This window comes from Epinephelus fuscoguttatus, linkage group LG15, assembly GCF_011397635.1.
Source record: "Epinephelus fuscoguttatus linkage group LG15, E.fuscoguttatus.final_Chr_v1".
Taxonomy (NCBI): Eukaryota; Metazoa; Chordata; class Actinopteri; order Perciformes; family Serranidae; genus Epinephelus; species Epinephelus fuscoguttatus.
In genome coordinates this window covers 28139793-28165751 of record NC_064766.1, presented here as the reverse complement: position 1 = coordinate 28165751, position 25959 = coordinate 28139793, and the positions used below count along the sequence as shown (strand labels likewise).

Genomic DNA, 25959 nt, shown 5'->3' with positions numbered 1-25959 from the left:
GTCTAAAAATCTGATGTTAAAAATCATCTTGAAAAGGTCTTAAAAACCATTAAATGTAAGTTTCTGATACCTGTAGACACCCTGTTGGATTAATGCAATGGTAGAAATAAACCAGATGGCCCACAGGTAACTGTCAACACAAGAAAGAAGTACATTAAAACTACTGTATTCTTTGCTTTTATTTCCAAACCGCCATGACAACAGCTCACAGTTTGACACACAGAGCTGGCATGATTACCACCAACTGTCCTTGGATGAACAGAATAGAACAATAAGGCTTGAAAAAATAATGCAGACACAGCATCATGTTAAACAATTCAGTCTGTGTGATAAAAGACATTCTATGTTTTTAAATAAATTCACTCTTTGTACAGTTCAGCCACACTCTGAAGGCGCGTGGCACACCGTCCACAGCTAAAGGTAACGTGCTGAGAAATGACAGAAGGCAGAAAATCACTCTTTAATTTTCTCAAATGCGTCGTAAATATCATAAATAAGCTCCTAAGTCGGTGGTTTGTTAAGAGATGATGCACGGGACGACCAGTTAAACTTATCTGTAATACTAACTGATGACTTCCTGTGTTCACTTAATAACTGCATTACTGATTTATATCATGTGGAAAATACTTATTAAGCCTAAATGTAATTACTTGATATATCTTATCTAAAATGTGCTTTGCAGGTTACTGTCACATATCTTAGATTTAAAGGTTTCTTACGAGCTTAAATGAAGTTGTGATAATAGACAAGCTGCAAATGAGTCTGCTCTGTTGGTGTCTGTATTCAGATCTAGTGTTTAAGTTGTGTGTCCATGCCTTACCAGAATATAAAACACAATTAGCTTATTTTTCTACTGACCTTGAACATGTCTTTGCTCATTCCAGTGGGGAAGGACTACAACCAGTTTGTCCTTGACTTTACACAGCTGCTACTGTATGAACGGGCAACTACAAGACCTTAACTGTTAATTTAGGAATAATTATGTTGTATGCAGGCTGTTAAATACGCAGATCTCTTAAAAGCAATCTTGCTGTGTGCATTTTTCTTAATCTGCATTCACTTCATGGACTCGTTAAGATGTTTAAATATCATCTGCAAGTTGAAAAACAAAAAACAAACAAGGCCTCTTATTCATATTGACACTGCATCGCCGTTTTGTGTACAAAAGTTATGAAAAACTACAAGCACCAGTTCTCAATATTAAGTGTCTAGCAGTGTTAAGCACTTACCTTAAAGTTGGTTTATTGCATTGAATGTTACCCTTGAAAGCAACACGAAGCGTTTACATTAGATTGGACAAGCGAAACCATGTACTACATGCTGCTGCGTAGGCCAACACCTGCAGTATGTTGTTGAGTACAGCACAGCCACCGCAGCCGCAACACAGACACGGAGCGACCTCCCTGCAGCCAAGGTGGTTCTTGTGCTTGAAGAGGACGTGGACCAGCTCCATCTTGTTTTGTTTGCTCCCCCCCGCTGCATCGGCCACGTCAAATTTAACCCTGTCACATCTCTTTCTCTGTCGGGTTGGGTTTTCACCTTTTTATTTGTCGATGAGTTTCACCAGGCTCTGGCGAAGGTCATTAAGGTCAAAGATCTTGATGTCCAGAATTTCGATGGCCCTCTGGATCTCAGAGTCCATGCGATCCCGCTCCTCCAGAGAGTTGCTCAGGTTCTGCTCTGTGTTCTGGATGCGACGCTCCAGCTCTACGTTGCGCATCTCTGTCTCCTGCAGATAAGAAGAGGCTGTTGTCAGTTTAACTTTTAATTAAATGCTACTATTTAAAACATCACAGGGCTGTACAAACAGTGACTACATTAACATGCACAAAATGTTCTGGTTTTTGCCCTTATTGCAGCCTTGTTTTGTGGATGATAAACAAGGTGCAGACTTACAGTGAGTGCTGGACGGAGCAGTGAGTGACAACAACCCCGCCCACATTTAGGAGTGGGCGGGGTTTGTTTGCAGTGGAAACGCGAGGGTCTAGGTACCATGTCTGAAGGGTTACTGTTGGTTCCAAAGGTACCATACTGAAAGTGCTTGGTGGAAACGGGGCTGTCTTCTGAATGTGCTGTATACACGTCCTAGGAATGCTCCTAAATTTCAGCTACTGCCGGCAAATATGCCACGTCGATCAGAAAATGCTACATTCAAACACTACAAAGAGAATACGCTGTTTATACGACCTGTATCACATAAGAATATATATTTGAAATAATACTGGAATATCAGTGTGCATGTAAGCATAGTCAGTGCAAAGAGTGTTATTGGACTTTCCACAGTGCAAAATGAAGCATGCGTGATGAGTCACCCTATATGTGAGCTACTCTAAAGATGCACCTCATTTAGGATGTGATTGAACACACATGAAGCCAGCTGCCAGCAGGCCAACTCATTACAAACACACAGGCTCTATATGATGGACTAGGTGCACCTGTAGAGTGAGCTGCATACACGGTGACTCATCATACATGCCTCATTTTGCACCGAGGAAAGTTCAACATGGACTGGAACGTTTGCATTTTGCACATTTTCCCACTGTCTGTGTCGTCCTGTAATGTATTAAACAGAAGCATTTAAAATCCAGACACTAGTCTGATTCTCTTTTTGTTCTCTCTGTGCAGGTCCTCTCTTGCTGCACTATGCTTTCACCACAACAGAGAAGAAGACAAACAAAGGACAGTGCAAAGGCACAGCTCAAACCTTGCAAACCACTACATAAATTATAAAAGCATACCACATTGCTGTAATCTCCCTCCTACCCGTAATCTGTGAATGGCCTCATCTCTGTCGTGTTCCATCTCGTGGTACTCGGCTTTCTTATTTTGCAAAATGTGGATTTCCTGGAAAAGATTTGAAGGCTTTTCAGCAGCTGAATCTTTCATCATTAACACCTGTGATGAACCCTGCAGCTTCCGGCCTCTGACCCTAGCTGAGATGAAAGTGGAACAAAGAACACCAACCTCATCTTTGGCCTTCAGCAGGGCCTCCAGCTCCTCCAGGGACTGGGTCAGCTCATCCTTCAGCATGTCACTGGGGCCGTGGCCTCCATGGGCTTCTAACTCAGCCACCTTAATACACACACATACACACACACACACACACACACACACACACACACACACACACTACATTAAATCACGTTCAACATGTGGGACATAGCTTCACACAAAAACCTTGGCATTCAGTATTCTTAAATATTGAGAGCATATTGTTATTGACCTTTCGCTAAGCCCCACTTCTTTGTGATGGTCCGACAAGCTGCTCCTGAAGAAATATTAACATATTTTTGGAAAAATGAAAGAGTGATTCCAGAGAGAAGCAGACAGAGGGGTCTACAGTCTGTGTTTGAAGGATATATCCAGGATGTCAAACTGACTCAGCAGCAACAACAGGTTAAAAAGACAAAGATAGTTAGAAGCTAAAGCCGAACTATAGGCTACAGATCACAGTGTAAAAGTGAACCACCACATCACTGCTGATCGCCACACAAGACAATGAATATAAAGGGAAACTTTGCTGATATTGAACCAGCTGTGTGGCATCACAGTGTGTGCAGATGAACGTTGTTTGGCTTCTAGTGCCGCTGCCAGTACCCGGACTTCTGGGATCTCCGGGGGAAGTCAAACAACATTCATCTGTGCACAATGCAATGACACACAGCTGGTTGAATATCAGTAAAGTTTCCCCACTTCCCTTCATGCATGTGTATACATTCAGTAGGCTATATCTTCAGTAGCTAGCTAACCCTACACTTTTCAAGGTTTGATTTTGGTTTTGGAACAGGGAAGAAACGTGTATCTTTTTCCAACCTCTCCAGGTAACGAGTATCATTAATACACGACGTGTCCCAGGCACAACATTTAGCTCCAAATCCACAAAACCAGCCTGAAAATGAAGGAAATCTGAAACGATTGCATTAGAGTCAATGGAGCACAGCTGTGTTGTTGTTGGGCCCTGGTCTGAGCTGGCCCGATGCCACGTTACGATGGGCCAGTCTGCCTCCTGGGGCGGGATTTAGCGAAGGGTCAATTCAAGTGGTTTGAGAGAACACTCAACTTCTGTACCTCCACTTGGTTTTAGAAAATCTAGGCCGTGACCGGAGACTTTGGCCAATCTAAGGTCATTTTCAAAGTAAGCAGCTATCAATCATGTCAGTTACTGCTTGTGCTCTAAAACTGTCAAACTAGGCAGTGCTGATCAAACAGCGATCAGAAACATAATTTTGTGCTGCGAAATGAGGTTTGTGACCATGCCGCCACGTTGAAAACAGTCAAACCAAAACAAAGCACCAGCCAGACGAAGCTGTCTCATTTCACAGCTAAACAGTACTAAATAAGTTCCTGAAAACATTTGAGGTGAGAAACAGGCAATGCAGTAAATATAATCTTGATTAAGATTTGATCAGTGCTGCCTTGTTTGATAGTTTGACTGTGAACGCAGCTTATAAGCAGTGATTAACATGACTGACAGCAGCGTTAGAGACCCCTCGGCTCTGACTGACTGATTCTAGCAAATGCCATTAAAAGCAGGAGTGTGAGAAGGAACCTGTTTTTTACAGACTATCTGTCTGATGTTCTTTTGTGTGGATCTATGCTTTCAATTTTATCTGCACATCATGACTTTTTTTCTTCCCTTTATCTACAAGTTAAAACACGCTACAACTTTAACAAGACTGATCAACAGGCAGATGAGTGAGTCATGTCATTATCAGGTACGCAGCAGTGAAATCCTGGCTGCTTCGTCATCTTGGCTTTATGAATCAGAAAAAAAGCAGAAGCACAACCTCTAAAAATGCCCCCCTGTCTGAAAGAGACAGGCTGGATTATTTTAAACCATGTATGGTTGAGACGAAAAGGAGCGGTAGAAGGAGAAAAAAAAAAATAGCGAGAACTGAGTGGATGCCAGCTCCCTCTGGTGATTTTTCATTTTTTCCTAACTGGGGCATTGAAAGTAGGATATTGCTGTCCTACAAACCCCTCTCCCTCCCACACCACCCCAGAGACGTGAACCATTTTCAGCCACCTGGTCCCCTTCCTCAGATAGAGGGAACGAGCTTGGTCCAAAGGAGACAGAGTTCTCACTTGTATGAATTAGTTTGTTGATGTGGACCAAAACGGTGTTTGAAATACCAGGCGTGTGGGGCAGAATTAAAGAGCAGTGATCGATACTGTAAAGCTGGGCTATAATGGAAAAGGATCAAGGTATTAAAGCATTGAATCAGAGAGGTTTGTAATTGTCAGCCTGAGGCGAGGTCGCTCCCAGTGGAATCAGCTACCAGCAAATGTGAAAATACCTTTTATTGATAAGCGAGGAGAGGGAGGGCACAGGCATCTGCGTTCACTGGAACCTACGAGGTAATTCATGTGTGAAACTCTCTTGAGGCTCAGGGTGTTGAGACCGAATTCCCTTGTGGTGAAATGCTACATTAACGTGTGCATGGTGAACCGGTTCAACCGGCAGGGAACACCTTGATTAAAGCGTTGGAGGGAAAACGCCTGCAGCGCAAGTCATGTCAAAGAATGATGAAGTGTGTTGCCAGCCTGACTAACTTGTCCTTTTTATATTTTGCTGAACAAGTGCTTTCAAACTGAGGAAATGAAGCCAATAAAAAAAAGCACGACCTCTCTCAGCAGAGAAAGACGTGCGACTCAGTGTTACTGAGAGCAACAGAGTGACAGAGTCCCGCCAGCCTTGTTTGAGTGAGGCTTTACTTCACCAATAATCTGAGTGACTGCTCCTCCTGCAGAGCTTCACAGCTCGAGCATTGATAATTAGGTGTGACCTTAACCATCAGCTTCTGCCCTGCAGGTTACAACAGAATGAATAAGGACTTGGCTGCACATGAAGCCACAAGAGAGAACAACTACTTTTCAGTGTTTGACTCTAATGCATGGAGGGTTTTTGGCCTGATTTAACTTTTCATTAACTAGCGGTCTTTCATCTTTGAACAAATCTGTTTCAACCAAGCCGCAACCTCCGGGGCTGAAAATGAAGCCAACACGTGAGGTGCCAAAAACTGCAGTTCCTTAAATGGCCACTGGAGGCTGGCTCCAAACACTCCCATAGAGCCCCATGTTAAAACACCCAGCATTAAAACAGAAATTAACACGTTTCCAGCCTGGTACAAAAATGGTTTTAGTGTCTGTAGCTAATCTCAACATTCATGACAATTTTACGTGGGTGAATCTTTATATAACTCTTCAATTTATATTTTATTAAGGCTTAAAGTTTAATATTTAAGCACAGGGCTGCTTGAGTGACAGTCTGAGAGTCAGATCCACCCCTCACTCCTCCACAGCTCCAAACTCTCCTCCAAATATGGTCACTTCTGGCCCCAAAAATCCAAGATGGCGACAGCTGAAATGCTGAATGGGTGACATCACCCACTTTTTTTTACACAGACCATGGTTTCAACACTCACCTCTGCTCAGAAACACTATTAAGAGCTCTCTATAATACATGAAATATGTAGCTGTAGAGTTTGAGGTCAACTTTCCCACAAAGCTTTTCATGTAACAGTTAATCCATCCATCCATTCATATAAACTGCTTATCCTTTCCAGCGTGCACTGGATGAGCGGCAGGGTACTTCCTGGACAAGTCACCAGGCTATCACAGCAAGTGCTCGGACGACTTGAGTCTTAAACTTTAATTATGTATAGCTGTTAACACAGTCAGTAGTCTGTAGTTTTTCTACCGAGACTCTGTCCTCTGCCTGTATTTTTTTTTATCTTATTTTTGCTGTCCGGGACATCTATGCCCATGTGGCCTCAGTATGCTCAGGTGAGGTCGGGGCTTTATAAAAAGGTAGCGACCAGCTGCTAAACCATAAGCAGCATGTATGTAGTGAGGCGAAATGCCAAACAAGAGTCAATCTGGAGTTAGCTTTTACCTCCACTTTTGTTGGCGAGCGTGTTTACAGACAGTAACTGACAATCCTGCATAGTGTAACTTTAAAGAGAAACAACATACTGTTTAAAAAAAACGTAGACCCAACACTTTCTCTGCATTAAAAAAAGGAAATTCTTCTCTTTCCTGTTCACCTGAAGATGATAAATGTTGATATAATCTTCACATTGAATTTTACATGATACGTATGATACCCAGGCACCTTTTAGGTTCCTGAGTTTCTAAAAATGACACTTAAGATTAAACATCCGTGTATTTTTTTCTTGAGTAAAGCTAATTTAATATGTGACAAGATAAATTGAATTACTTTTAAATTTAGAAGTTGGAGTGTATGAGGAGGAAGGCAGCGAAAATCTTTATCTCCACACTCCTGAAGTACAACCTGAGAGAATGTACTTCTAAACCTGCTAATGAAGGCTTTGGAACAGTGGTTCCCAACTGGTGGGTTGTGGTCTAAAATGGGTCGTGGGTCCATTCTGAATGGACCACAAGTGACTCACAAATGTGTCAAGTTTGTAAAAACACATTATTTTGAAGTACAGTGAATTTCCAACAGCGCTTTTATTCTGAAGTGCAGTTTCCTGCTGTAGAGTGGATGAATATCAGATAGCTACTTAACAGAGATGGAAAACTAGCTCGACAACATGGCCAAATGCAAGGATGACGCTGAATAAATTAAACTGTGTGAACCTTGAACTGATGACTAAGAAGAAATCTGGGCCCCATGGCTGGACCAGTTGGGAACCACTGCTTTAGAACATTAAAGTATATTGTTCAGAGTAAGTTTATGGCTGTTGTTTGCTACTTAGTTTGGAGATGGCTGACATGGAGCTGTGTAAGTTAAAGGGACAGTTCAACCCAAAATCAAGATTACATATTTTGCCTCTTACCTGTAGTGCCGAGGTAAGTGCCGCTTAACTGTATCAAACTATACTCGCCAACGGTCAAACCATGCAGAAGGAAGTGTGCATCTTCTGCTAGCTCCCCTAACACCAGTGAGTTAGCTAACGTTATAGCTTGAAGACGAGGACGCCATTAATGTTTATATCTTGCACCGTCACAGGCACAATCCTCTCATCCATGAGTAGATGCACGCTTCCTTCTGTGCGGTGATATGGTTGGTGGGTGTAGTTCAGTAGAAAGAAAATAGTTCCTACATGAAACTGCTCACAACAAGGTCTGTGGGTTATCTTGAGTATCATCATTTCTGGAGAGAGACATTGCTGCTTTCACAAACATTTTTTGGTGCACTGAGCACCACAAGCTGAGTGCCATGTAGTTCTAACATGGAAATCCAGATGCCCCGCCCCTAGCAAATTCGAATTTGCACTGCACGGGAATCTGGCCCCGACGAGCAGAGCCCGCTGAATCGCCAATCGGACCAATCAGATCAGTCTATCCGACAGAGGTGGGCTCTGGGCAGGCGCAACATGGTGAGGACAGCGCTGCGCCGTAGGAGTCGAAAAGTAAACCGCCAAGATGGCAGCTGCCGAACCACCGCGTCCATTCAGTTTAGCTTTGGAAGAAACGCTAAGCCAACTACACTTATCTTTTTCCTTGAGCGAGGAACAGAAGACTGCCCTAGAAGCCTTCGTTCCCAGGAAGGACGTTTTTGCCGTTTTGCCGATGGGATACGGCAAAAGCATAATATATCAGTTAGCCCCACTGTTCAGCAAACAAATAGGGCTTAGTGCAATGAATACGTCACCTTGTTTTTTTGCTCTGATTGGCCATCGTGCTTTCCAACTGCGTGCTGCGGCATTTGAAATACCTCAGTTAGTGCCGCCCCTTGGGTAGGAAGGATGTATCGGTGAGGGCCAGACTCAAAATCTTTCTAGATTTGTGTCTGGCCAGGCTAATGTAGTTCCATTATATTGGAGAGAAGGCAGACATCTCTACGGCTGATATAGCCAACACTCAGCAACTCACACCAAAACAATCCAGACTGATAAATAGCACTACAGGTAAGAGGAAAACTGTGTATTTTAGATTTTGGGTTGAACTGTGCTTTTAACTCACTGTGATTGACACAGACTTGAGTTTTGCTTTAGAATTAATATCTTGATAATGGCTAATTCAGTGTTCATGGTAAGCACCCTCAGACAGAGCATCTTCAAAGTGCCCTCTGTACCTGAGTGTCAGACTGAAGCCAGTAGCGTCTCACCTGCTCTCTGAGCCTGTCTGTCTCCTCCTGATACGCTGCCAGCTGTTTCTTCCACTGCTCCACATTAGCATTAGCCTCATGCAAAGCTGCCACCAGTTTGGTGTTGCTGTCCTGCAGAGTGAAGAGCTCGGCCTCCAGGTTCATCTCACAGATCGACCTGAACAACACAAATGCAAAACTGTGAACCAGTGATACACATCACATGACACATAAAACACAGTAAATAAAAGCGTTATGATGCTATGGCTTATACTGAACATAATTATTCTACATCTTTGAAGCCAACACTCTAATGTCTATGTTTACTGGATACTATGGCTGTGTAGTAACAACCCAGATTTTACTGCTGCAAAGAGTTTGGAACATGATGAAAAACTGCTGGCCTGGTTAACACAAGCAACAAGCTACTGTAACAGCATTAAGAACTCTGTAAGGACAGCAGCCTGCAGCAGCACACTTACTGCCTCAACTGAAGGTCATTTCACAGGTCTTACAACAAAGCAAAGATACACTCATTAAAATGCCCTGAGTGCAAACAACAAGGCCAAACTGTTCCCACAGTGATCCTCTAATCCTGGAGAGTTGAAAATCTAAAAGTCATTTTCATCAAAAGAATGAATGTGACACTGAAAGGCTACTTTCTTTCTCCCCAGGAAATTAGAGTGCTGACATGTTTTTTAAAAGTTTAATTTACTTTGGAAGCACCAGGGAACAAAGAAGCAGAAAATAGTCGTCATTGACCGAGGCGGTTGTAAAGTCTTTTGTGTAGTTTAATTTTTTTTCTCTTTTAGTGATACTATCACACTGACTTTGGCTGCAGATCAAATCTTCTGAACATAAAGTGTCATCATCTGTTTGGCTTTAAGCTGACTATTACTTGGGACTGAATTTAAAATGTATTTAGTCCCAATACGTGATACATTCAATGTATACACACACGTCTATATGTTAAGTGTTAAGCTACAGTCGGTAGATGGTTAGCTTAGATTTATTGCTAGTAGTAATTAGCAATTTTATACCAATAAACAGCCGAACAAACAGATTAATCATCCCTGTGATGCTGCTTGTATTTACACTGCAGTTTGGAAAACAAATGAGTTTGGACACACTGATTCGATCATCAGCTCGACTGCATGAGGTCGCCACATATTTCATTTAATTAATACTATTGATTACAGTTGAGCAGGTAATCCATTACCTTTTTCAGGGTTCACTGACATGGTTTTCATTTCCAAGGTTAATTACAGTTTGACGTCATTTAATTTAGGTCTTCTAGGAAGTGAAGGGGCCATTGTTGAGGTGTTGACTCATACACAACATCAAATAAGGCTTGCAAGCATCTCTTCATTCAGTCGGTGTGAGCCACCCACAATGCTTTTAAATCCTATGGTCCAATTATTACACCAGAAAGTGGCTCCTTAATGGTTGCCATGGTAAACTGTTGCCATGGGACAACCTCAAGCTTTCAAGATGAAGAGGCTCCGAACAAAGGCGATGGATCGAGGATGGAGAGAGAATCTGACTGATCTTTTCTGTAGACTGAACCAAAATTGATTGAAACTGTTAACATGTAATAGCTTCATGTCTCTTATGTAATTCATAGAATCATGCATATTATTTATCATAGCATGTAAGTGCATACATAATCTAGGAGGAGGCCTGTTTTACTGAGAGTGTATCAATCTCCTCATCCAACTGTGGGCAAGAAAGTGAATAAGCTTATTTCTCACTATAAAAAGAGCTCCATTTACTGAACATTTCCGGAAGCTTTAAGCAACATTGCTCAGATAGTTATCACCTGTTACCATGTGACTGAAATTCCATACAAAGGTCACGTGATAACTAACAACTCCACTCCACCAATGAAGGCCATGAGCTGTGGCTGAAAGCTACAGAATTTTTTTAGAAAACAGACCTTGTGCCTTTTTGTTTAACTACTGTATCTCCATGGTCAATGATAAACTGTCAATCTTAGCTCTCTTCACGTTTGAGAGCACTTGATAAAGTGAGCGATAACTTTGAGTTTTTCATCTTGTTTCAAACCAAGTTTGAACTTTGTGTGCAGCAGAGTAGATGAACAGTGAAACTGAGAGCCTAAAATCAAGATTTTTAAAGGACGAGTAGACACATAAACACTGAATTGAAATCAAATTCTTAATGTCTACACAAAACAAGCATTCTACAAAGCGATAATTATCACAGACTTTAAAGTGGAAATAGACACATTTTTTGCTTCAACTTATGATTATGAAGTACATTTTGACTGCACAATGTAATGGCTATAGAATGACACTATCTGCGTTCAGTCTGGTTCCCAATAAGCGTCACTTTCACTCTGTAATTCTGTCTGCCACCGGGTATGATCAGGGAAATTAAGGCTCATTGTATGACGCAAAGGAAGTGCATCAACCATTGCGCAACTAAACAGGAAGAGGAAAATGCTTTTGTTTTCAGAGGTTGCTATTGGTAGCTATCCCAGTTACCGAAGAGAATCAGTGGAAGTTATTTGCAGTTTCTATCCCCTGTAATGGAAATGGCGGACGGTGAAACAAATAAAGTAAAGGTGGAAACTGTGGTAGTTGCTTGGCTCTGAAAAAACAAAACAACAAAAGCAGTCACGTTGTCGTTGCGGCAGCGACAACAATAATACCACTTGGAAACACTGTGGGTGGGTGATTTGTCGAGTTTTGGAGATATTGGCCTGCCTTTTGAATAGCCTATCGGTCTGCCTTCTCTCCAATATGATGGTACTAAATCTAGATGGCACTCGGCTTGTGTTGCTCAAAGTGACAACAAAGTACATTTGAAAAACTCAACAGCAATGTCTCTTTCCAGAAATCATGACCCAGTTACTCAAGATAATCCACAGACCTTGTTGTGAGCAGTTTCGTGTAGGAACTATTTTCTTTCTACCAAACCTTACCCACCAACCAAATCACAGCACAGAAGGAAGCATGCATCTACTGCTAGCTCACCTCGCACCACTGAGCTAGCTAACATTAGAGCTCAGCCAAGGAGAACGCTATTAATGTTCACATCTCGCACTGTCACAAGTGCGAGCCTCTTGTTCATATGTCGATGCACACTTCCTTCTATGCAATGATACAGCTGTTGGGTGTAGTTCTGTAGAAAGAAAATAGTTCCTGAATGAAACTGCTCACAACAAGGTCTGTGGATTATCTTGAGTAAGTGGATCATGGTTTCTGGAAAGAGACATTATTGTATACTTTTGTCGCTTTGAGCACCACAAGCTGAGTGCCATCTAGTTCCGTTATACCAGAGAGAAGGCAGACATATCTACGGCTGATATCTCCAGCACCTCACACCACAACAGCATAGACTGATGAACAGCACTATGGGTAAGAGGAAGAATATGTATTTTTTATTTTGGGGTGAACTGTCCCTTAACGTGTTTGGACAGAAAGTGAGATTAGACTCAGAGAAGAGGAGTTCACCTCCTCAGTTTCCAATCTGCTGATGTGTGTGTGTTTTGGTGGGTGTGTATAACTCAGTTACCCCTCAGAGAGCATCTTTTTAATGCGCTCCTTCTCAGAAGACAGGGTGATGTCCGCGCTCTGGCTGCGGAACAGCTTGTCCTCGGGCCCGTTCACACACATCACCGGTGGAGACTGGAGTTCATCCGAGAGGTCCTGAGAAACACATCAGTAAATGGACTCTCCTGATAACGCACACAGCGACACAACACGCTGCATCTCAACAGCAAATGGGTTATTCATAGACGAGAGAGGGGCTGCGTCTATCATGAATTTACTGTCAAAGCTTAAAAATCTCATTTGCATTAAAGTCCAATAAAGACTGCTCAATGTTTAATTTAAGAAAAAAAAAACATAGAAATGAAGTTAAGTTATGTAGCAGAAGTTCTTTTCTCCCTCTCTCTGATGGACTCATGGTGATGAGAACTGAACCTATTGTGGTGCTTGTTTTGGTCTGATAAAATAAGAGCTATCAGCCCAACACTGCAGGTTGAAATAGATTCAGGGACAGACAAAAAGGCAATTTGCACACATATAATAATACTACAACAATGACAGACTCACCTGTGAGAACTATGGAGGAAATCCATCAGGTGGAAAGAACAGACAGAGAAACATGTCATCACAAAGCTCCCCACACATAATCACCTTTCCATCAATATCACAACCGTTAGCAGTAATGCAGCGCGGTGCTACTTAGCAAGAATCAAGCACTATTAATTGACGCGGTTGGCAACTGTCTGGACCTTCTCCAACGTATTCATTAAATCGATAAAGACGTGGAGCGAGAGACATCACTTGGAATCTGTTCAGCCGTGGAATTAAAAGGAAACGGGCATGTTCCTCATGACCAAGCAGATGTAACTGATGGGTAATTATTCTCTATTGATCAAAAAAGCCCTGAGCTGACTACAGTTTCATCATTACACTCTTTGAATCAGAGGCTTCTCAGTGGCAGTGGATGTGGCGCACCGCTGAGTGGCACGGGATAATTTTACCATCGCCCTAGTTTTCCTCACTTTCTCTTCCCTCCGAGACAAGTGACCCAGCTCATCTTTCCTCTGCCTCCTTTTCTCCCTCTCTATCCATCCTTTGATTTAATAACAGCGTCTAGTAGTTGAACTGCTGCAAAGTAACACAGGTGCATCCATCTAACCTTGGCCTGTGCTCACACACACTCCTAAAAATGCCCACAGTGCATCACTGGATGCTTCTGTGGATCATGACACTGTTCTCACGTCTACACTTTCTGTCTGATACCTGCAGAGGCTTGCTCTACTTTCACGTTCACGTTTTTTTTTCCTCACCTGAGGAGCAGCGATGCTGAGTGCCGTGTTGGCCAGTTCTTTATCCTGCGACTTCTCTCGAGCCAGACGAGCTGCATCTTTCACCTCCTTGAACTTCTCGGAGAACTTTTCAAAGGAGGACAGACTGTTTCAGGTAATTAAACATTAATAATGCAGCACTCATTAACCTCCACAAATGTACAATGATTGAGAGGTTTTGATGAATAAAGAAGATTTCCTGAAGTATTTATCAGCGCTTTGACCTCCGTTTACCTGATGCAGCTGCTGCTCTGTGGCAAAACCAAGACCGTACACAGTGTTGGCCCTGCTGTCTGCCCACTGACCGAACTTCTGGGACGTCTTGGTAAATGTCATGCTGGGTGTGACGGTGCAGTTGATGATTGCCTGCAAATGCAGAGGAAACAAAGATGATCGTCCCTTCAGGAAGGGTCTGTAGTTCAGCAGCAGATTCAGGAATCTAGATTAAACAAATCACTTGAAACTATTAATTGGTATTAGTTGAGGTATTTGTATTACCTTCCTTATCTTAACTTGCATTACTTCAGGCCCTGCCTAGCCTGGTTCCAGACCATAGACCCCGCCCACTCAACTGAGTAGGCTTGCATTACTGGTCTGGCATACTTCAATGAATATGCGATTTATCTCGTCCAAACGATGGACGGACCAATGAACGCCGGGGGTCTAGCGATTAGCCAATCAGCGCCACACTGATGTCAAGCTGTACGCCGGTGGGTAACTGGTGAGGATAGCAACAATGGCGACCGCTACAGATCCTACAGACCACATTAACGATGCTATTGAAGTATTTCGCCGCTACTCGCGTTAATGGAGGACCAAATTAAGGAAGCTGCTAAACTGGATTTAACGGCGATGCAGCTGGGCGTGCACGACGATGGAGACATTTTAAACAGGCAATGCTGGCTTGTTTTCTGCACCCCTGAGGCATGGATACTAATGACGTCAGATTCTGGGTGAGTTGTTGATCTCTACTGATTGGTTAGGGAAAAAATCAAATTCCCTCCCCCTTGTAAATCGCCTTCAATGGAAACGATGTCAGACTGAAGGTTCTGGGAGCTTCAGTCTGACACTCAGGCTAGGCCCTGCCTATACTTTGCATTGTGATTCTAGACCCTTAAGTAAGGTACACAAGCCAAAAGAATGATGATGGGTGCAAATTTGGCGTGGCATTTTTAATTTAAAGTTTACTCCAGTAGTTTAGTGTTGAACTTCCGTACCCCTTAGTCTGAGTAAAACTCCAGACACATTAGATTGCAGACTTTTCAAGTGACAGCATCTTGTTAGACTCTGTCTGCCTCCTTGCCTGGGTCCAGAACTTTCAATCCACCCACTCCACTAAGTTGGAGTTGACTGAAGATGGAAACAGTTAAACAAGTTGACAGTTCTGTCTGATATCAGTCAACCTGCCCCCTACATGCTAACATCTGTCAAACTCCACAGCCCCAGTTTGTAATACATTTTAAGAGTCTGTGACATCACCATGAGGGTTATTTTCCCAGACTTGACACAGCTCCTTTAGATGTGTCGAAAACGTAGCATTGATGAAGTGCCCCTTTACTCTCCCTATGCCTACTTTTATTCCACTTTAAGATACAAAAGGATATAAAAAGAATATATTTTCCGGGGGGGATCTCTCAGTCAAAATACTAATAAAAGACGGAGAAATGCCGTCCTTGCAGTCAGTTTCTCCCGGTTAGGATTTCCTCAGTGTTCATTGTTGAGGAGGTTTTAAGCGGGAGCAGAGTATCCACAGAGGTCTCTTCCTCTCCAAAACAGATGGGGCAGGAGATTCAAGCCGGTAAAAATACTGAATAAAGGAGTTACATGTTAAAAATCAGTGCTTCTCTGATGCTGTTTGGAACAGCAGCGTCTGCTTACGCTTGACTTCATACAATTTAAACATATAATTAAAAATGACCAAGATCTACAAAGTGTTTTGTAAAAACGTGGTTTAAAACTGGGTAAAAGGTCAATTAATGATAGTTTCGTTCAGGCAAGCACAAACCTAACACACACGCAAAGGGGATATAACGCCATTGACAGGCAATGGCAACCAAATGACGTGGACTGTGTCCTTGATTGAGATTACAAATTTCTCTGGGTTTACAGGTAAGAGGCACATTGTTGGAAAAAATTGGGATATTGTAAGTACACAAGTCATAGAAATATATAATATATAACATTGGTTCAGTAGTTTTTGACATTTTAATGCAGAAAAGTTACAATTTATATCTTTCCGTCAAAATACCTGATTTAGTTACCTAAAAATGTTGCTGTATTGTAAATATAGAAATAATTTTGAATGAACATTAACATTTTTAAAATGGTGGATTTCTCCTTTTGGATTCTGCAGCAGTAAATGACAAAAGCTGTTGTTAAAGCTAAATTATTCATTTCGTAGCAGTTTCATCAGTAATTTTGTGTCATTATTTGGACACAAAACCTCCATGAACCTTGTCAACACTTCATATTTGACATGTTTGCTCATTGTGACTCACTGGTGAAGCATTAATGTTCCTCTGGGATTCCTGACAATCACCTATTTTCAAACGAAACTAAAAGATTTAAGTGCACGCCAAATACATTTTCCTGTCATTTTAGGTAGTTCTTATCACACTGCTGTATATTCAAGTCTTCACTTTTCTGGTAAGGTTGGTTTTTAACTAGCTACTTGATGCCAAAAAAGGGAGTTTGTGACGACGATTGACAGCTGTGTGCACCCATTGGTGCGCTCTGGATCACTGGCGCTGCTCACAATTCACTGGATAGCTGAATGGGTGGAATCTAAATACTGCTGTGATTGCTGCTGTGCAGACTCTGGCACCAAATGATGTCACCAGCACAAGAAAGCAGTGGCTGTATGCGGGATATTTTAGCTTCAAAGTGGAGTAGCATTGTCCAATTTAATATACAGTCTGTGTTTTGAACACAATACAAACACCACAGCTCTGCCATGTCACACACTCTTATTGTTCAAAGTACATTCAGAGCAGAGACCAATTTAAATCACATTTACTGTCAAAGAGAAGAAACAAACGCAGCACATCCACCAGGTTCATCACCTCAGTCTGAGAGAAGTGGCTGAAGCCACCTCTCTCAGACTGAGCACATGAAAAAAAATTATTAGAGCGGACCTATTTATAAACCTTTTTACGTCATCTCCAGCCTTACAATAATGGACCTGATTTAAAATCCCAGAATTGCAGGGCAATGGCAGCTTAGGAGGGAGCTTTTTCGTCCTTCTCTCCCCTCCAACAAATGATTACATGAACTCCACGGTCTCCGTTTCTGCGCTGACATGTTTGACATAACATGTTGGACGGTGGCGACAGCAGTGAAGATTACCGTGGAGCTAGACACCAGTCCTGGCAGGATTGGGCTGCTGAACGACCAACTGCCACCCCGCACAGCCTTCTGGGAGGCAGAAATGTGGGTCAGACCAGAGGTGCTAAGAAGAGATCAGATAGACCACCCCCTCCTCCACCTCCCCAGCGATTGATGTGGCCTCTTCCTCATAATCTAAATCCACAGGCCTGCGAGGAAGACGCTCTGGCTGCTGATTTGTTGACACCCACTGTGGTTTTGTTCACTCTCTATTTCTTAACCTTACAGATTTTCTGGCAGGAGGACGGCTGGTGAAGAGGAACATTAATGTGAGGCTGCTTTTGTTACAGATATTGAATAGCCTCTTTTGTTGCCAAGGCCACCGTCCTCACTGCAATCAAGCAGAAAAACACTACTTTAAGAAAAGCCTTCAGAAACCGGGTGTTTTAATTATCAAAGATGCATGGTTCACAGTTTAGCTCTGGATATTAAATCCACTGGAACTATATGTTGTGTTTTTCATACATTATGTAATTTTTGCAGGGGCAGATTATGAGACAATAGGGCCCTTTGATACAGATATGCAAAAGGCCCCACCACCTCTCCGACACCGGTGCAAAACACAGACTTCATTGTGTTTTTTGTCTCTTTGCGGTCATTTTCTGTCATTTTTTCTGTCATTTTTTGTCTCTTTCTGGCTTTTTTGCCTGTTTTTGTAATTATTTTGTGTCTCTTTGTGTCCTTTGCATCAGTTTGTTGTCTTTCTGTGTCTCTTTGTGGTCATTTTATGTCCTTTTTCAGATAATTTTTCATCTCTTTCTGGCTTTTTTGCCTGTTTTTGTAATTACTTTGTGTCTCTGGAGTTCCTTCGCATCTCTTTGTTGTCTTTTTGTGTCTCTTTGTGGTCGTTTTATGTCCTTTTTCAGGTCATTTTTCATCTCTTTCTGGGGGGTTTTGCCCGTTTTAGTAATTATTCTGTGCCTCATTGCAGTTCCTTCGCATCTCTTTCTGGTCATTTTATGTCCTTTTTCTGCCATTTTTTGATCCCTTTATGGCTTTTTTGCTTGTTTTTGTAGTTATTTTTTTTGTCTCTATGTAGGTCCTTTGCATCTCTTTGTGGTTGTTTTGCCCGTTTTGTAGTTATTTTGTCTCTCTTTGCTGCTCCTTTGCATCTCTTTATGGTTAGTTTGTGTCTTCTTGTGGTCATTTTGAGTCTCCTCCTGGTCAGTGCATGTTAATTCGAGAGACATTTTGCAGGTGAAGGTCAGGAGGCCCCCTGACACCTCATGCTCCTGGGCCTGTGCCTGGTAGGCCCATTCAGTAATCCATCTATGCATTGTAGTGTAGTTTTTATGTTGACTTTGTGACTTACTCTACTGTCCAAATTATCATCATTATTACCATTTTCCTCACCTTGGTCCCACCCACGCTGATGATGCGGTAGACGTTACGGTTGGCATCATAGAAGAAGGACACGGTGACAGCATGTTTGCTGGCGGGGATCCAGTTCCTCTTGGTGGCGGGGTCGATCTGGAAAACATGGGCCCGGGCGCTGAAGATCGGCTGCTCCCTGGAGGAGGAAGCACAGGGATGATGATGATGATGGGAAAATTGCTTCTGAATAAGGAAATGTTAAAGAACAAACCCTTTCACAGACTTCAGGTTTAACAACAATGGTTTAGGAGTAAAGGATTATGATGTAGTTAACTTTGTGTGAAGAGCAGGAAGTAAAGAATTTTTAAATCCTAACACAAAAAGCTTTTTGCATCATTTAGAGTGTGTTTCTGCTTATGATTTGAGCACCAACACATTTACATCCTCCATTAAACCCCATCATGATGCAACTCTGTCCAAATGGTGCTTCTCTTTTGTTTAAAAAGGAAATCCTTCATTATTTTCCTAATGGTACATCTCCATCTGTCTCTTTGCCATCCAGGGACAGATGCTGGAATCATCCTTTGGCTTTCTCCCACACTTTCTCCTGCGTCATTCGCCATACAGGGCTGTGACTTAGCTGGCAAATGATGTTGACTAAAACGCTGTGAACCCTCTCCCGAGCCGTTCACCCTCCACCCTCTGCTCTGCTCCTGCCAGTATTTGCAGAGATGTATCCTGGATACGAGGTAAATATATCAAAGCAACAAAGTCCCTAGTGTTGGGAGGTGGTTTAGCCACAGTCATGTGGTATGAATAGCAAGACTGCTTAAGGTCTCTCTTTCTTTACGGCTCCCTTGTTCCTCTTCAGTTGGTGTCCAGTCAGTCCCTTTACAGCACTGTGTATTCCCACACTTTGCATTTATATTTAATACACTTAAAGACCTAATTTCCCTGCATTTTTAATATTTACAATGTGCTTATATATTGTAGTATGACACACATATTTCTTTTTTATATACTGTAGCATTATGCACATGTTTTTGAATCTTATTTTCCTCATAATTTCTTTATGTGTATATATAAGACCAACTATAACTTGACAAAAGTCCCTCAGGGAATCGATAAAGTATTTCTGATTCTGACTTTTATAATAAAGCAGTGTGCGTATGAAAAAAATATAATAGTAAAAATTATGCATCAGTCTAAATATTTAACCAAATTTCACTCTGAAACTCACTGAAGTCACAGTGTAGGCTATCAGTCTGTTAGTTTGTTTCCTGCTCGTTAGAAATTCCAATTTAAACCAATGCTAAGACAAAAACAAGACAAAACAAGAGTCAACAGTCATGCCATCGACCCTGTGAGGCTGCCCTTTGGCACAGCAGGGCTTTGTGGTAAATGCTAACGTCAGCATGCAAACCTGCTCACAATGACAATGCTCACATGTTGATTTATACCAGGGATAATGTTTACCATGTTCACCATCTTACTTTGGGCGTGGTGACATGCAAACATTTGCTAATTAGAATTTAACACAGTACAGCCAAGGCTGATGGGATTAGATTAAACCAGAGTATTAAAATCTTGACCTCATGGTAGCGCTAAAGGCAAAGTCAGGGGATTGCCAAAGTCAACAGGATATATCCTCTGAGGACCATGAGCATGTGTGCTAAATTTTTAATGGCAGTCCTTTACACAGTTGTTGAGTTGTTTCAATCTGCAGCAAGTGGCGGGATTGTATCTGTGTTCCCAAATTCAATTATGTTTTCACACATTAACTCTTCTATTGCGTTTGAGTCAAACTTGACCTTTTTCCAAGTTAAAATATTTCATCAATCACCCATTCTAGAGAACTGGTTCAAAACCTAAGTTTAATCTAAATTTTTACTCCTCAATTTGGCTGTGAAAATATATTTTGAAAGGTCAAAGTTTTGCCTATTAAACCTCGTAATGAGCCAAACTACCCAGTGATTTTTTATGTTTTGAATAGAATACAAGATCGATGTCAGTGGTAAGATCTGATGGAGCTGATGTCTTACAGAGTTGACAAAAGGTTTATTTATTTATTAATTTCATAGCAGTTGTAGTGAGCAGCCATTTCATTTTTCAAAGTTGCTAAGAGTTTTCTTAATGCTAATCGAAATACTCATTTATAAACCATAATTATGATTTAGTTTGGATTAAGAGGGGTGACGGAGTTCACTTGTTATGGTTGAGACACACTTGATAGCAACAGTATCTAAAGAATTTATCAAAAAAATGAAAAGCTTACCAGCACAGCAACATTCTCACCTTTTTGGAAACCAGGAAGTGAGACAGGAGTCCTTGAGATATAGCTGACCCCTTTTATGCCTTAAATAAGGTTTTTGTAAGAATTGACAGAGTTGACAGGACACATCTTTAAAGGGCCAATATCGTCACAAAAAATATATTTATAAAAAAAAGTTGATTATAGCAGTACATTTTAACACCATTTTTGATTTTGGTTTTTAAGGCTTTTAACACATTTTTTAACTGTTTGAAGTTCTTGTCTGGAAAAGGGTGTTTTCTGACATGGGGCAAGTTCAAACTTAAAAAAAATGGAAGTAGATAAAAATATTTTATAATTCATATTTATTTCATAGAAAAAAAACTTTTAAGAATAACATTTCACCCTAAAAACAGAATTAGTGTGTTGATAAGTTAGTGTCAATCAATCAATAAGTTAGAATTTTAAGGCTTTTTTTTTTGGTAGGACATTATTTGTCTCAATTCTCAAGAATGGGTGAAATAAACTAACCCGACCCTCGTCCTCTTCCTTAATCTTAACCTGTTTGAAAATGGCAATTTTCAACTGCTGCCGATTTCCTGACCCTACAATGTTTTTTACCTTCCTTTTTTCATTTTGCTTTTCTTCCTCTCATTTAATTGGTTAATTATTGGTTGACTAACTTATATTATCTTAAATTTAGGGCTGAAATATGTTTGGGAGTTGTTCTCCATGCAAAAAGAGTAACTATTAGTCATGATTACAGTCCTCTAACTTAACTCTAGCTTGTGTCATTTTAAGTGGCTGCAGAGGTGGAGAACATCTTTGTCTGGTTCCCATTACGTGATACATAGAGCTAGGAAATACGGGACCTTGGGAACATAGGACACTTTGTCATGTTCCTGTACAGTATGTGCCATATAAGTCTGGGGAACGTAGGACCCTAGTAACAAAGGACTGACCCCCAAACAGAACAGTTGATTGACACTCAGGGCCGCACTGCTAACAACTTGAATAACTTGCTACAGCAGAAATCACTGACAAGGTCACAGATAAATGCAGATGCGGAGTCCGAACAAAGACTGAACTGACAGTCCATCCCATCTTAACAAACATGGCACACAGTGAGCTCCAGACATACAGGACTGAGGACTGTAAACATCTTCTCTCTGAAGTGTCTTTAATTAATGGCAGACAGACTTTTAACCCAATGCTTATGTTTTTTCAGACAGTGCCGACACTGATCAGACTCAAGAATCATCAATCTTATCTTTGCATCTCATCAAAAATGTTGCCTAATAGAAGCTAAAACTTAAAATGATAAAATCCAGGACACTACTTCTTCTTTCTAGTATTGTAAGCTGCCGCGGCTGCTGTTCCCAGTAGAACTGTATTATTTTGGCCAGTCATTGTACATTTATATCTGACCCCATTAGTGACACACAAATCCAGTAATGGCTTCTCTGTGTGCTTCTCAGCGTGAGAGAACATGATAAAAAGAAACATTACATGGACCTGTACATACACCGTGTTTCAAGGACTGGCTGTGAAGGTGTTGATATGAATGTCGTCGGCACTTTGATGGCTGACCAAGTCTGATAATAACCCACCCTATGATTCTCCTTCTCATCTTGCAGTAATCCTCCCTGTTGTCGGTGGATCTCCTGCTGCAACCACTGAAACGCTGATCTGAAGACGCTGGGAGTAAGAGTTGTCCTCTGGCTTTCTATTGACATAGATTTAATTGTCATATGAGAAGAAACAGGGAAGCAGTGCAACCTAAAGCCGCCTTAACTATTTTAAAGGGGCACTCCTTTGCACTCACATAAAGTTGGGGCAACTTGGGCAGCAGATTAAAATAAAAATGATGAAATTTGAAGCAGCAGTGGTCGAGAGATCTTGATTTATTCTCCCTGATATGAAGGTATAAAGCTTCAAATATACAGGATGCTACAGTTCCCATAATGCAATTCAGCAGTGTCCTCATCTTTAAAACTCCATGAAAACTCCAACTCCTTTGTTGTCTTTTTGTGTCTGTGGTCTTTTTATGTCACCTTGTAGTCATTTTGTGTCTCTGAGGTCATTTTGTGTCTCTATATGATCATTTTATGTCTCTGAGGTCATTTTGTGTCTCTTTGAGATAATTTTGTGTCTCTATGGGATCTTTTTGTGTCTCTTTGGGATCATTTTGTGTCTCTGAGGTCACTTTGTGTCTCTTTGAGGTCATTTTGTGTCTCTTTGAGGTCATTTCGTGTCTCTTTGTAGTCATTTTGTGTCTCCATTGCATCCTTTTGTGTCTCTTTGAGATCATATTGTGTCTCTATGGGATCATTTTGTGTCTCTTTGAGGTCATTTCGTGTCTCTTTGAAGTCATTTTGTGTCTCCATTGCATCCTTTTGTGTCTCTTTGAGATCATATTGTGTCTCTATGGGATCATTTTGTGTCTCTTTGAGATAATTTTGTGTCTCCGTGGGATCATTTCGTGTCTCTTTGAGATAATTTTGTGTCTTCATGGGATCATTTCGTGTCTCTTTGAGATAATTTTGTGTCTCCATGGGATCATTTTGTGTCTCTTTGAGATAATTTTGTGTCTCTATGGGATCATTTTGTGTCTCTTTGAAATCATTTTGTGTCTCTGAGGTCATTTTGTGTCTCTTTTGGATCATTTTTTGTCTCTATGGGATCATTCTGTGTCTTTTTTGGTCTTTTCTGACACTTTGTAGTCATTTTATGTCTACCCCTGGTCAGTACATGTTAATTTGACAACATTTTGCATATTTTTTGTCATTTTGTGTCTACCCCTGGTCAGTACATGTTAATTTCAGTGACATTTTGCAGGTGAAGGCCAGGGGGGCCCCTGGGCCTGTGCCCTGTAGGCTCGTTCAGTAATCCACTCATGACTTCAGTCACATGGTCCCAGAGGGCAGTGGAGAGAGGCTCCACACTCCACACGTTGTAAAGTTTGTAAAGTTATTCCATCACTGCCAGTTTGACCTTGCCTCAGGTTTAGTGCATGTGTTCTGCTACTTAACATGAAACATGTGATGTAACATGTTCAGCCTCACCTCCTGAACAGGAATCAAAACCTGTAACTCCCTATGGTGGAGTTAGATGTAACACAGTCATGTTTGGACAGAGGATGCTTGGCTGCAAGTGTGTGTGTATCTGTCAATACTTGTTCCTTCCTGTGTGAGAAAATTGCTGTTGAGACACACTCTGGTGGCGTAAAAGAACAGTGTGTGTGCTTATGTTTCTCTGTTAACTGCCCTCACACTTCTCAAGGATGTTCAGCCACTCGACCTTCATCCTCAGCAGATGGATGTGGCCTGTAGGGTTTAATGGAGGTCTGTAAGCATAACAAAGCTTGGTAGTGATTACATGGGGGTTGGTGCTGCACCTCATGACGAACAACTCCACTAATTCCGACCACAATCTAACGTATCCATCACAATCTGCTTTACTGGGTTTCTGATCTGATCCGATCCATCTAAATCTTTTATACGCAGATGTTAAACATCAGGAAGACAGATCTCTACATGAATGCAACGTTGCTACTTTCATTCAGCACCAATAACGCTCCAGTTTCGGTTGTGCGTGAAGAAAGGAAGTGCAACTAAATAATCTTTAAATAATCCATCTAAATAAAGCAGTGCACCGATATCTGACAACACAACAATCTGTGGCAGTTCACAGCTGTCCTACTGCGGATTAATACTCACATACTTGTTAGTACACATATTTAACAAATCAGGCAGAAGTTTGAGCCACCTCACTCCGCTGTGATGCTCTTTGCAATCGCTCGTCTGTCTTTTCTTAGTTACAACTGCAATATAAGCATCCTAAGCAGAGTCATTGCTGTGAATTGTGGATCAAATAATATGAAGACTCTGGGGCAACACAGAAAAAACATTACAGGAGATGATGGACTTAATTTAACAGATCTATCAAGTCTGAAATGAGGGGAGAGACGCCACAAGATTGCTCCACATGTGCACACAGAAAAATCCTTCATGTGAAAAGTTTCCTAAATGTGTTTAAGTATTATGATCATTTTAAATTATCTTTTTTTTTTAATTTAAGGTTTTTGTGGAGTGGTTGGCATTGTAAGGGCACAAGTACAAGAATTAAATGTCATGTCACAAGTTGTTAAATGTTCACTTACCTTTCTCTGTGGTGAGGATACATCTTAAAAGGTGACTGTGACTTCTTTTCTACAAAAAGAGGAGACAGAGTTGGAGCAGTAGTTCTAGTACTACTTGTTCTCTGTCCTAATGTAAGCAGATTTTTTTCTTTTTTTGAGCTGGATCCGCAGATTTAACAACAAACTCTTTGCTCTCAAATTGCATGTGAAGCCTAATTAAAGCTGCGTGCAACCCAGCCACACTCACCCCATGTCGGTGTAAGCCCTCGGTGAGCCTGTGTTGTATCTCACATTAATTCCGCGCTGCTGTCGCTGTCCCAGTCTCCTCTTTCTTTCCGCTACCAGATGCTTTATTCTCCAGGGGGGGAGGTTTCACTGCAAGGCGCTGCACACAGACTGCTGCAGCCTGCAAAGTGTCTGTCCTATCCCGGCCACCGGCGTCCAGCGATCACCTCTGCGGAGCACCGGAGAGTCACAACCCGGCGGCGGAGGCAGAGCTGCTGACCTCGGTGACTGAAGTGACCGCGCTCCGGTGTGTGTCCATCCTCCGCTGAAGCAGCAGCAGCAGCAGCTTTGCTTTTTCTCTCCCTGACCTCGTCCCGGTGGTCTCTGCTCCGCTCTCTAGTTCTCAGCTCTTCATCCAGCCGGCTGCACGCATTCAACAGTCGGACACAGCCGACGGTAGAGTACCACCTGCTGGCTCTACAGGCTCCGAGCAGCCGCTACAGCTGCATGAGGCAGTGAGGCAGGGAAACTGTGTCAACTTGCCTGCAGCCAATGAGCCTGCATGTGTGCATACTGCAAAGTGGATCTTATAGGTCTGCTCATTGCTGCCAGTTTCAAGGCTTAATGAAATATAGTCCCGAAGGGTAAGTCCTGACCTAAAAAGACTTAGTAAGAGTCATACTACAGCCCATTTACGACAAGTACAGCTGTAATGGGTTTTTTTACCCTCATATACCTTCAACTGCAAG

General features: G+C 41.8%; 1 protein-coding gene across 4 annotated transcripts; it reads right to left on the bottom strand.

The window, feature by feature from the left end:
• Nucleotides 1–161: 161 nt before the first annotated feature.
• Nucleotides 162–25892, bottom strand: LOC125902187 (homer protein homolog 3). 4 transcript variants are annotated; one of them, XM_049598356.1, is made up of 10 exons: nt 25233–25892; nt 25007–25055; nt 18621–18789; nt 14130–14261; nt 13878–13982; nt 12593–12726; nt 9077–9233; nt 2965–3072; nt 2764–2844; nt 162–1729 (listed from the first exon to the last, which is right to left on the bottom strand). In XM_049598356.1, exons 2-10 carry the CDS (start codon nt 25027–25029, stop codon nt 1544–1546), a joined length of 1095 nt encoding a protein of 364 aa, XP_049454313.1. In that variant the 5' UTR covers nt 25030–25055; nt 25233–25892; the 3' UTR covers nt 162–1543. The 4 variants fall into 4 exon arrangements, with proteins under 4 accessions (XP_049454313.1, XP_049454315.1, XP_049454314.1 ...); XM_049598358.1 differs by having other exon boundaries at nt 12593–12705; XM_049598357.1 differs by having other exon boundaries at nt 18633–18789.
• Nucleotides 25893–25959: the final 67 nt, after the last annotated feature.

What these genes read in the sequence shown, in the direction of transcription:
- LOC125902187 (XM_049598356.1), bottom strand. Translation starts at nt 25,029, where the DNA reads ATGTATCCTCACCACAGAGAAAG. An exon ending in TATCCTCACCACAGAGAAAG is followed by an intron (nt 18,790 to 25,006) that starts GTAAGTGAACAT and finishes TTCCTCCTCCAG; the next exon opens with GGAGCAGCCGATCTTCAGCG. An exon ending in TCAGCATCGCTGCTCCTCAG is followed by an intron (nt 12,727 to 13,877) that starts GTGAGGAAAAAA and finishes TGTGTTTCTCAG; the next exon opens with GACCTCTCGGATGAACTCCA.